The sequence below is a fragment of the Rhincodon typus genome, chromosome 16, assembly GCF_021869965.1.
Source record: "Rhincodon typus isolate 14 chromosome 16, sRhiTyp1.1, whole genome shotgun sequence".
NCBI classification, from domain to species: Eukaryota; Metazoa; Chordata; class Chondrichthyes; order Orectolobiformes; family Rhincodontidae; genus Rhincodon; species Rhincodon typus.
The window spans coordinates 62,014,050-62,027,158 of NC_063347.1; the positions used below are offsets into that span (position 1 = coordinate 62,014,050).

Here is a 13,109-nt window from a genome sequence, read left to right on the forward strand (position 1 = left end):
TAGTTAGTTGCAGAAGTGTTGTTTCATTCCTTTTATCAAGCTTTGTAGCAGTTGAAGACAATAACTGATTTTCTAGACCATTTCAGAGGGCAGTTAAGAGTCAAACACATTGCTGCTATTCTGGAGTCTCTTATAATCCAGACCTTGTGAAGTATGTGGGCTTTTACGACAATCAGCATTGATTTCACAGTTACCATTAGACTAGCAGTTTAATTTCAGAGTTACTAATTGAATTCAAATTTCACTATCTGCCCTGGTGGGATTTGAATCCAGATCCCCAAAACATTAGCCTAGTTCTCTGGAATCCTAATCCAGTGACAAGCCACCCATACCGGCCATTGTGCAGTACATTATACTGGCCAATATTGATTGCTTAATTAGCATTAATTTTTTTTAAAATAGTGACCTGTTTGTGGGATCGACTTGCTCACAAACAGAAAATATAGCAGGCTAACAATAATGTCACTTTAAAAGTAGCTAATTGGCTGTGGAGTACTTTGGGACAACCTAAAGTGTTATTGACATACATTTCTTTTATGGATGTCCAGAGCAGGGATCAGCTAAAAATTTTTGAAGTGGGATTCCCAAAAATGTGAAATGGAGGGAGCTTGATTTGAGACTGATTGATTGATTGATTGATTTTTGTTCTATTAGACACTAAGCTCACTCACCAAGATCTGACGATGTAACTCAATATGCTCCTTTACCTTTAAAGGGCGTCACTATGGTGCTGTCAGCTGCGAGGGTTGTAAAGGGTTCTTCAAACGAAGCGTAAGGAAAAATCTGACATATAGCTGCCGTAGCGGTCAAGATTGTATCATCAACAAGCATCATCGTAACCGCTGTCAGTTCTGCAGGCTTCGGAAATGTTTGGAGATGGGAATGAAAATGGAATGTAAGTGTTACATTGTTCCTGGTGTGTCAGGGTAGAGTTGGACCATACCTGGAGAACCAGGGACTGGAGCCAAAGTGTCGGAGGAGTTTCATATTGTAGCTGGGGTGCCAGGGAGAGTTACATGGTACCTGAATTGTCAGGTGAGTGTTACACCAAAACAGATGCAGATTTTTAATTTAATACCTCAGCCAAGATCCTCAAATTCCCCTTTGATTGTTCATCAATTCTCCTCCCTTTACCATCCTTTTACCTTCAAATGCCTTTAGAATACTTTGGGATTCTCCTTTATGTTAGCTGCTAGTTTCTTTTTATACTCTCTTATTGCTTCTCTTCAATTTTTTACTTGGCCTCCTGCCTTCTATATTCAGCCTGATTTGCAGTTGTATTATCTGCCTAACAGTTGCCAAAAGCATGCCTTTACCATCTTAATCTCGATTTTGTTTTTATTCAAGAATCTCTGGATTTGTTTCATGCCTTCCCCTTTTAAGGGAATATACCCTGATGAAACCATCTCTCCTTTAAAAGTTCAATTGCAGTTTTGTCTGCCATCCTTTGATTCCAACTTATCTGGGTCAGGTCCACTCTTCCCACACTGAAGTTTACTTTCCCTAGCTAATTACTGTTACTCTGGATTGTTCTTTGCCTTTTTCCATAGTCAGCCTAAACTTTATGATGTAATAATCACTGCCCCTAAATGTTCCCTTATTGTCACTTGATCCACTTGGCCCACCTAATTCCCAAGAATGAGATTTAGCATTTCTATTCAACCTGTGCAGAACTACCTGTTCAGATTAGTAGAGGAGCCTGAGGGATTGGAACAAGGAAAATGTTCCAATTGTGATGATCACTGTCTTTTATAAAGAAGCACAGATGCTGATCAGGACTGACCATTCTACCAAGAACCAACCAGCTGTATAAGGTGTATGTATGCGAAGCCTTATCAAGCCATGAAAGAGATTGGCGAATATACTGAGAGCACACACCTCGCAAGCAGAATTCGCTTACCTATTGTGCTAATTGCATTGTCACTTTTCTTCTAATGCTAGCTGTTCAATGTGAGAGAAAACCAGTTGAGGCACAACGAGAGAAACCAGCAAACTGTGCAGCTTCCACAGAAAAAATCTACATCAGGAAAGATCTGAGGAGCCCACTCACAGCCATGCCAACGTTCATCACAGGCAAAGAAAGTGTAAGGTATAATTAACAACAACGTCTACCTGGGAGATTCAAATAAAGAGACTTTCACTCCTGTTAGTGATGCCTTGGATCTTCCACACGCACCATTGGCATGACTTTCTGGATTGTTGCAGCAATTGGCTCAGTGCTGCTAGAGGACACTGAGGACTTTCCCTTGACTCTGTTTGATAAATGATGCCATTTGATTGTGGTCTCAGTTTACAACCCTTCCTAAATTTGAGCTCCTGGCTCTTAACACTATAGTGATTCCTACTTCATAGACATGGGGTTTGAACAGACTGAACCTTAAGTGTGAAACAGCTAACAATAAAATACCATGCCAGAAAATGTCAAAATGTTAGGGAGGCTAACAGCACTGGGAACTCAATATTCAAGAAGAATTAACATTCTAGAATAGACAAAAAGAGAAAGGGAGTAGGGTAGCTTTGTTAATAAAGGATGATATCAGTACGGTGATGAATAGTGACATAGATTCAATAGATCCTAATGAGGAATAAGTTTGGCTGGAAATAAGGGATTGCAAGGGAAAGAAGAAGGGAAGATCACTATGTTCCACATGAGAGATTTGGGAGAAGGCACATCCACAGTGAGGTATAGCCCAAATGTGTGTGTGATGCTGGAAATTTTGAGCACTCTGGGAATTCAGTGCATAGGGGAAGCTGTGCTTTCTGGGTTTTTTTTGTTCATAGTTTGCAAAGTCCTTTCCAGTGCTTATAGTTTGAAAGACTATATCCTTCAGCTTCAACTGAGCAGAGAGAAGGGAGTCCTGGTTTAACATCTGTTTCAGATGACTGCTGATTGGGAAAGCGGTTGAAACAGGGTGTGTTGTTGTTTTGTGATTTTTTTGGAAGAAGGAATTAACTGAGAAACCACAGGACTAAGTGAAAGTTAGGGCCAGTATAACGAAGCAATGTAAGTAAGTAAAGCAGGGTGAGGAAATATCATAGAATCTCTATGTGGAAACAGGCCCTTTGGCCTAACAAGTCCACACTGACCCTCAGAGCATCCCAACCAGACGCATCCCCACCAGACGCATCCCCCTATAACCCACCAAATCTACACATTCCTGAACCCTACGGGCAATTTAGCATGGCCAATCCACTTAACATGCACATCTTTGGACTGTCGGAGGAAACTGGAGCACCCGGAGGGAACCCACACAGACACGAGGAGAATGTGCAAACTCCACACAGACAGTTGCCTGAGGGTGGAATGGAACCCAGGTCCCTGGTGCTGTGAGGCAGCAGTGCTAACCACTGAACCACTGTGCCTTATCCTGTGGTTAGGCTAAGAGAATTAAGTTAAGAGTATTCTTGCACAAACAGATTTTTTTAAGAAAAGAGAGTTACTCAGGGGCTTAAAAGATGTCATGGCTGCAGATCCTGCACCTGTAACATGCTCGACCTGTGCTATGTGACGAATCATGGGAAGTGTATCCAGCTGCAGCTACTGGCGAATCACATTTTGGAGTTGGAGGTGCAGGGTGAATTCACTGGGGAGCACCCACGATGCTGAGCAAGTTGTGGAAAGCATATTCAGTGAGGTGCTCACGCAGCAGATGCAGATTGAACAGGCAGAAAGGGAATGGCTGACCCCCAGACAGAGTAGAGGAAGGCATGTAGTGCCCACTGTGGCCATCCCCCTTTTTAACAGTTATACCATTCTGTCCTCAGCGTGCTGCAGTGTTTCAGTGAATCACAGCACAAACTGAAGGAACAACATCCCATCTTCAGACTAGACACTTTACAGCTTCTGGACTTAATATTGAGTTCAACATCTTCCAATTGTAAACCAACTCTCATTTCTTCCCGTTCGTTTAGCTTGGTACATTCTGTTATCATGTCGCCTCTCCCCTTTCCCCCTCCCAGTGGGACTGTCTGTCCTTTCAGGTCTGGCAGGAGACACACCATTGTTGTCCCATTCTGACATTCCAATCACTTAATCTGAACTATCAACATCTTTTCTCCACCAGCACTCTACACTCACCACTCCCACGCTCCCCAGCCCCCACACTTTAAAATCCCCACACTTTAAAATCCCCACACTTTAAAATCCCCACACTTTAAAATCCCCACCACACTTTACTTCAGCTCTGATGAAGAGTCATCTAGACTGAAAATGTTAGCTTGCTCTCTCTCTCTCCATGGATGGTGTTTGACTGGCTGTGATCTCCAGCATTTGTTGTTTTTGGTACCACTTTGGATATTGTTGGAGGAGATGATTGTGCAGAGGAGAGCAGTTGGAGCAAACTTCATGCCCCACAGGTGGATGTGCTGCATACGAGAGGAGGAAGAAGAAGGACAAGGCTATAGAGGTAAGGGATTCAATTGTAAGGGGAACAGACAGGCATTTCTATGACCGCAAAACAGACTCCAGGATGGTATGTTGCCTTCCTGGTACTAGGGTCAGGGATGTCACTGACTTCGGTGTATTCTGAAGGGTGAGGGCAAACAGACAGAGATTATAGTACATATTGGTGCCAACGAGATAGGTAGAAAAGGGATGAGGTCCTAAAAGCAGAATTTAGGGAGCTAGGAAGTAGATTAAAGAACAGGATTCAAAAGGAAGTAATCTCTAGATTATTTCTGGTGCCCCATGCAAGTGAGTATAGGAGTAGAAGGTTAGTCCAGATAAATGTGTGGCTCAAGAGATGACACAGGAGGGAGGCCTTTAGATTCCTGGCACATTGAGACAGTGTTTGAGGGTGGAGGGACCTGTACAAGGTAGATGGGTTGTACCTAAACAGGAGCGGAGCCAGCATCCTTGCAGGGAGGTTTGCTAGTGCTGTTGGGGAGATTTAAACTAACTCGGCAGGAGGCTAGGATCTTGAGAGAATGTTCAACAGGGGAATGAACAGCCAGAAGTCAGTGAGCCAGGAAGGCGTAGACATTATAGGCCAGTTAAGGCACAAGGGAGTTTGACAAGGATGGATGGTATTTATTTTAATGCTAGGAGTCTGATGAACAAGGGACAGATGAGTTGAGGGCACAGATGAAAACATGGGGGTGTGATGTCATTGCTGTCACTGAGACATGGTTGAGAGGGGCAGGTTTGACAGTTCAATATTCCAGGTTACAGGGTCTTCAGGTGAGACCGGGGAAGGAGGTAAAAAGGGAGGAAGCGTCGCAGTTTTGATCAGGGAATCTCTTACAGCAGTAAGGAGGACAGCTTCGAAGGCACCTCAAATTAAGCTACATGAGTAGAACTTAAAAACCAAAAGTGAGCAGTCACATTGTTGGGAGTATACAAAGGGCCCTCTGACAGCCTGAAAGAAATAGAGGGGCAGATATGTAGGGAAATTTCAGGGAAGTGTAAAAGTGATAGTGTAGTGATAGTGGGGGATTTCAACTTCCCTTACGTTAACTAGGGTAGCCATTGTGGGAGCTGAATTCTTAAAATACACCTAGGGTGGCTTTTTAAGCCAGTATATATTGGGCCCTACAAAATAGGAGGCAGTCCTGGACTTAAATTTAGTAATGAAGCCGGGCAAGTCTTTGAAGTATAAGTGGGGGAGTACCAGTGGGATCATCACTTTGTTAGATTCAAGATTTTTTTGGCAAAGGACAAGGATGGACCTGAAATCAAAGTTCTCAACGGGGGGAAGGCTGATTTTAATAAGTTCAGATTTGATATAGTCAGAGTAGATTGGGAGCGGATATATTCAGGTAAATCTGTATGAGAGTAGTGGGACGCATTAAAGAAGGAAATATGGAGATTACAGGGCCAGCATCAAGGGATATACAGGATTGGATTAAGAGATAAAGGGAGGCTTATTGAAGATCCCCAGGGGTCAAAACAGCAGAAGCCCTAGAAGATCATTGAATGTGCAAGAGGGAATGTGAAAAGGAGATTAGGAGAGCTAAAAGGGGATATGAAAGGATACCGGTAGGTAAGATAAAGGAAATCCCAAGTTGTTTTGCAAGTGCATTAAGGGTAAAAGGATAAAAAGGGAAAGAGTACAGCCCATTAAGGACTGCAGTGATAATTTGTGCATGGAGCTAGAGGATGTAGGTAGCATTCTAAATGAATTCTTTTGACTGTGTTCAATGGTGAGAGGGACAATAGGGGTATAGAAATCAGGAAGAAGGTCGATGATACAATTCGAGAAATTAGACTAGATGGAAAGGGGGCTCTGACTGGTCTTGGCAAGCTTGAAAGTGGATAATTCTCCAGGGCTGGATGAAACGTATCCCAGGTTATTGAGTCAGGTAGGCCAGGAAATTACAGGAGTGTTTGCAAAAAAAAATGTTCAATTCCAGTCTGAACATAGGAGAAATGCCAGAGAACTGGAGGACAGCCAGTGTGATACCGTTATTTAAGAAGGGAGCAAGAGATAAACCAGGAAACTACAGGCCAGTCAGTCTAAACTTGGTAGTGAGGAAGTTTTTGGAAGCAATCCTAAGGGACGGAATTAATCTGTATTTGGAGAGACCGGGATTAATCAGCAACAGTCAGCGTGGTTGTATTAAGGGAACATCATGTCTGACCAACTTGATTTGAATATTTCAAAGAAGTGACCAGGTATATAGATGATGGCAAGGCTTTTGAAGGGTCCCTGCATGGAAGTCTGATAGCAAAGCTAAGAGCTCATGGGATCCAAGGAATTTTGGCTGAGTGGCAGGAAGCCGAGGGTAATGGTCAAGAGATAGTTTTGTGACTGGAAGACTGTGTTCAGTAGAATCCCACAGGGGTTAGTGTTGGGGCCCTTGCTGTTTTTGTTTTTCATAAATGATTTAGATTTAACTGTAGGAGGATTGATCAGTAAATTCAGATTATAAAAAATGTGATGCAGTGATAAGTAGTGAGAGTGATAGCCTAAGATTACAGGAGGATATAGATGGGCTGGTCAGTGGCAATTGGATCTCAATCCAGATAAATGTGAAGTGATGCACTTGGGCAGGACAAACAAGGCAAGAGAATACACCATGAACGGTAGAAGGAAAGGCCCTTTGGCCCATTGAGTCTGTACCAACATAACTACCACTGAAAGTGCTCTAATCCTAATTTCCTGCACTTGCCCAAATCCTTGAATGTTATGATATCTGAAATACTCATCTAAATATCGTTTGAAGGTTGTAAGTTTTCCAGCCTCCACTACCTTCCCAGGTGGATAAGAAGGCATATTGATATACTTGAGTTTATTAACCAAAGCATTGAGCTTAATAGCAGGGAAGTAATGCTGAAACTGTATAAAATGTTGTTTAGGCCCCAACTGGAGTTTCATGTGCAGTTCTGGAATCCACATTACAAGGTGCAGAGGAGATTTACTAGGGTGTTGCCTGGGCTGGAGAGCTCCAGGTAGGAGGAGAGATTGAGCACACTGGGGCTGTTTTCCTTACAGCAGAGGAAACGGAGAGGGGACATGATTCAAATGTACATCTCCAAGCAGCCACTCTCTTCACCACAGATGCTCAGTAGCAGCAGTGTATACTATCTACCAGATGCACTGCAGAAATTCACCAAAGATCCTTAGACAACACCTTCCAAACCCATGACCACTTCTATCTAGAAGGACAGGGGCAGCAATACATGGGAACACAACCACCTGCAAATTTTCTTCCAAGCTACTCACCATCCTGACTTGGAAATATATCTCTGTTCCTTCATTGTCGCTGTGTCAAAATCCTGGAATTCCCTCCCTAAGGGCATTGTGGGTCAACTTACAGCATGTAGACCGCAGTGGCTCAAGAAGGCAGTTCACCACCACTTTCTCAAGGGCAACTAAGGATGAACAATAAAAATGCCTGCCAGCCAGCAATGTCCATGTCCCACAAGTGATAAAAAATTGAAGGCCATGGATCAGGTAGACAGGAAACATTTCCACTTGATGGAGGGATCATTGACTGGGTGGGGGGGTGGGGAGGGGTGCGGTGGTGTGTGAGTAATTGTGTTATAGAACAGACCGAAACCCCTCAAAATATTTTAAGAAGGTAACCTAGACGCTAACCTTTCTTATTTTAAAGGCAAATGTAAGGTGTCTGTTGCAGATGTAATGTGGCTGGTCAAACTACTTGACGTTAAGCAAACCACAGCTTATTTAAACAATGTAGTTAAAATACAACCAAAGAAAGAGAAATTTAGAATAACAACTCTTTTGCAAACTTTACAGAATAATAGATACAGTAACTGTAACTAGTTAACTGTTCCAATATAGTAACATCCTATAAACACACCCCTTGCCAAAAGAAAGATTCAGACACAGATTCTCCCATCCAGCCCTCTATCCAGGAGGGGAAAAAAAATCAAGAGAAAACTCAGAGAGAGTAGCAGCCAGGAGACATTCACTGAAGCTTCCAACTCAGTTGAGACCCCAACAGCTTCTGATGCTACTCAGAAACCCTGACCTGAGAGATCTGGCCACACCCATTCAGGCTACATTTTAAACAACCCATGGCCTTCAATGCTGTTTACTCGAGTGGGTTTTGGTAGCCAGCTCAGCACCTCTGCCTTACAACCTCTTTTCAGAAAAAAAGGTCAAAATAACCTGTTAAAGTGACAGCATTGTCACTATAGATTTAAGGTAAGTGTCAGATGATTTAGAGGAGATGTAATGAAAAACCTTTTCACCCAGACGATGGTGGGAATCTGGAATGCACTGCCTGTAACAAGGGTGGTCGAGGTAGAAACCCTCATAGCATGTAAGAAGTACATGCACTTACAAAGCCAATGCATACAAGGCTATGGGCTGGAAAATGGGACTAAAACAGCTGTTTTTGACCAGTTTGGACATGATGGGCTGAAGAGGCTTTTTTGTGCTCTATATCAAATAAAACAAATTATGTAGTATAGTGAAAGTATGAAGCCCTAGTACCGATCCCTGGGAATCGTAATCTGCTAATGTGTGTAATTCCTATTTTCTCTGCTCATTGTATCCTACTTTATAACCTGTTATCCACCCCAAACAAAGACTTCCTCCAGCCCCATCTTGCAAATAATTTGCTATGTGGATCTCACTGGAAATTTTATGGAATTTCTTGTCAACAACATCCATATGTATGCTCACATCCATCATATCAGGAATCTTATGAAAATATCCTCATTAGCCTTCTGTGACCGGATTATACTTTTCAACTGTGATGTTATGTGAGATTTGGAGACAGAATTTATATTAGGTTATAAATGTGAGGCAATCTTATTTTCTGTTTTCTTGCAGCCCGACAACTCTGTTTGAATCAGGAACTTTGGTGAATATTCAGCAACCGTTAATACAGACAGACACTGCTGGTGTTCTAATGGCTGTGGACTCAAAGGTGCGAAGATCTTTCTGTCTGGTAAATATATTGAGGTTCCGGTTAGAAGAGTCACTCTGTCACATGTGATTTCTGTATCTGGTACCCTGTCAATGAACCAGCACACCGTATTTCCACAGTATCACTGACTTTCACTTATAAATTAATGTTATCCCAAGCGTTTGAGTATCTGAAAATCATTGGGCACTCGTTGGAGTTGGAACAGTTTCAGTTTGTTCTTTTTTAGGATTAATCTTTTTCAACGTCAACTTTTAATCGACTGGTAAAACTGACGGGCTGTCTGTCAGATGCCCTTTGAGAGCTATCAAAGCACACACAACTAGTCTATATTTAACCCATTTATTGTAATTTGGCACAGCTAGAAAAGCAGGAAAGGATTCCCTACTTGAGGAATGTGTCAGTGGAAGAAGAGTATTGTTCGCAGGCTTGGAAAGCCAAATGGATGAGATTGAGACGGGAAGAATAAATTGTACAGAGTTCAGATCTCAGACCGTGCAACCATTGGACATTTCAACGTTACCTATCTTAAAAGTTCTGTCATTGAGCAAACCTGCTGTGTAAGGGATTTTATTCATCACATAACAACCTGAAAGATCTGGAATTGGTTTGAGATCAGCATGTGAACCAATATGCTAAGGACAATAAAACATTCTAATGTTTGTTCTTACTTATTGCTGGAGTGGCAACTTTTTTTCTTACATAGGATATGGGCATCACTGGCAAGGCCAGTATTTATTGCCCATTTCTAGTTGTCTGGTCTGGATTCACATGTAGACCAGACTATGTAAGGACAGGTCTTCCTCCTTAGAGGACATTAGTGAACCTGATGGCTTTTTATAAACATCAGCACTGCTTACATGTTTATATTAGACATCTATTTAAAATTCCAGATTTACTTTTTTTGAATTCAGATTTCACCATCTGCCATTGTGGGAGTCAAAGCCATATCCTCAGAACTCAAGGCTAGGGCTCTGGATTGCTAATCAAATGACATTACCACTATGCCGTTGCCACTCGCTGAAATCTATGTGTTTGAACTCTGTTGTGATCATTAGCAATTGATCTGGTGACTGAATGCTTGTTTTGTAGATTAATCACATCAATTAAATGCTAGCTTTGGAGTCAGGCTCTGGATCCTGCTGGTACAGGCTGTACTGAAGATGAGAATGCTCAGAATCATTAGTTCAAGCAAAGCAACCCAGTGATGTAGCGAAGTATAGCATTTCATCATTTTGTACTATTATACAAAAGCAAGTTGCATTATTTATATCAATGAATCTACTATGAAACAGAACAGCTTAACAATTGGTATTGCACTTTGTCTCATCAGGTGATTTCATAGATCATAGAATCCCTACAGCGTGGAAACAGGCCCTTCGGTCCAATAAGTCCACACCGAACCTCAAAGCATCTCACCCAGACCCACCCCATTATAACCTACCTAATCCACACACTCCTGAACACTACGGGCAATTTAGCACAGCCAATCCACCCAATATGCACATCTTTGGACTGTGGGAGGAAACCGGAGCACCCGGAGGAAACCCACGCAGACACAATGAGAATGTGCAAACTCCACACAGACAGTCGCCCGAGGGTGGAATTGAACCCGGGTCCCTGGCGCTGTGAGGCAGCAGTGCTGACCACTGAGCCACCGTGCTGATTTATTTTCTTGTTAGTGGAAATGTAAGAATTAGCAATGCAACTCTGCTTTAGATTGCAAGGGCCAGTGTTATTAGATTGCAGGCCATTGCCATTATAGATTTGGGCACTTGGGAGACAGATCACAGTTAATCTAAGATACTCAGATTTCAGGATCAGAGTGTGCTGCTTACATGCCCACGTGTCTGTCCCGGGCATGCTGCAATGCTCCAGCAAACCACAGCGAAAACTGGAGGAGCAACATTGCATCTTGAGACGGGGCACTTTACAACCTTCTAGACTTAATGTTGAGTTCAACACCTTCAAACTGTGAACCCATTCCTTCCCTTTATTTTAGCTTTACTTGTTCCATTCTCTACCACCATATCCTCTCTTTCCTCCCTCCACTCCAGTGGGACTGTCTTCTTTCAGGTCTGGCAGTTAGACACACCATTGTTCTGCCATTCTCACATTCCAATCACTTAATCGGAACTATCAACATCCTTTCTCCCCCAGCACTCCAACCCTACCCCCTCCCACACTATTGCATAAATGCCGCCCTCCACACTTCACTTCGGCTCTGATGAACTGTCATCTAGACATGAAATGTTAGCTTGCTCTCTCTCCATGGTTGCTGCCTGACCTGCTGTGATCTCCAGCATTTTTCATTTTCATTTCAGGATTGACTATTTGTTATCTTCTACAGCAAGCTTATAATGTTCCTTTGTTTTACGGTGATGGTCTGGATTGGATTGTTATTAAAATCTGCTCAGATCGTCTAATGTATACAAGGATTTGACTTGAGGTAGGTTGGTATTATAGGTACCTTTCCACAGTCTGTAGATGAGTAGTGTGATCAGTTCCTCTGTGTCTCCTTGTTTTAGGCTGAAGCAAGCCAAGGTGATTTGGGTACACTGGCTAATGTCGTCACCTCACTAACAAACATCAGCAAGGGCAAAGAGGATTCACAAAGCCTGGGTGACCTGACAGCAATCGAAGCACTTCATAATGGAGACATCAATATAACGGAACTGCAGCAAGAGGACCAGTCTACCAATGAGATTACACGGTACACAACCACCAGTCAATGTGCCAGCCACCTGTAACCTCATGGCTCCCTCTCTGGGTTCTCTGAATAAAGAGAGGGCAAAGCGATGACTTATCACTATTTCTTCTATAACTGATGTTGTGAGTCACAATCAGTCAAAATGGCAGTCTGTGTTTTGGTTCTGGCAATCGGGAATTATTTTTGGAGTTTATTAGTGTTTGCTTCAGTAAAAGCTGTAATAGTTGTTGAGCATCAGTGTCAAAATGAAAATGAGAACCTGTTGTATGGTGGCCAGTTTACCATGCAGCTTTAGTCTCGCGATGGAGTGCCTGCTGTCACAGTTATTTATGGTGTCCCAGGGAGCATGATTGCTGCTGGAATGTGTACACGTGTATCACAGGTGGCAGCAAGATGTTTGGCTGCAATACTTCCTATATTCAGATATCTTGTCAGCACTGACTTTTTAGGTTTGCATTGAAGAGTGGATATTTTAGTAAGTTCACAGAGGCACTGTCTCCAGAAAGAAGAGTGGTGAAGATAGTGATGTTCCTGAGTCAGTGATCGTTATTATTTGTATGCAAAGATAGCTGTAACAAAGAATATACTAACCTGAATCTTGTTGTGGTATCAGTGAAGTTGTCCACATCAGTGTTATCATGAGGTAAGTCTGACAGCAACTTCTGCTGGCTGCTCCAGGTCTGTGGTGACCTATGGAAATCCTGAAGTTGATGTAAGTCATAGGGAGAGAGCAAGCTGAAGATTCAAGTCTAGAAACGTTAGCTTGCTCTTTCTCCTTGGATGCTGCCTGACCCAATGTGACCTCCGGCATTTCTTGTTTTCAGCACAGATTCCAGCATCTGCAGTAATTTGCTCCTACTTGATGTAAGTCATACCCTGCTCTTTTGTAGGCACCTTGTTACAGGCCTCATTATAGAGTTAGCATTGAAGTTTGTCTAGTGATGTGAATTTGGGTATTTGCCTGCTAATCTCACACTATAAAGTAGCTGAAAAATGTTGAGCTGGTGCTTTCTGCAATGTGTTTAATCATTATTGATGAACAATCCTTCTGGCCCTTAAT

The 13,109-nt window shown here is 42.6% G+C and overlaps 1 protein-coding gene across 1 annotated transcript in view; it reads left to right on the top strand.

The window, feature by feature from the left end:
- The window catches only part of nr2c2 (nuclear receptor subfamily 2, group C, member 2), a 185,891-nt gene that overhangs the window by 100,130 nt on the left and 72,652 nt on the right, over positions 1–13,109 (top strand). Inside the window, exons 5-9 of the mRNA XM_048606713.1 lie at positions 716–895; positions 1,942–2,089; positions 9,246–9,342; positions 11,868–11,937; positions 11,983–12,052. Coding sequence (XP_048462670.1) covers positions 716–895; positions 1,942–2,089; positions 9,246–9,342; positions 11,868–11,937; positions 11,983–12,052 — 565 coding nt within the window. The remainder of the gene's footprint in view (positions 1–715; positions 896–1,941; positions 2,090–9,245; positions 9,343–11,867; positions 11,938–11,982; positions 12,053–13,109) is intronic.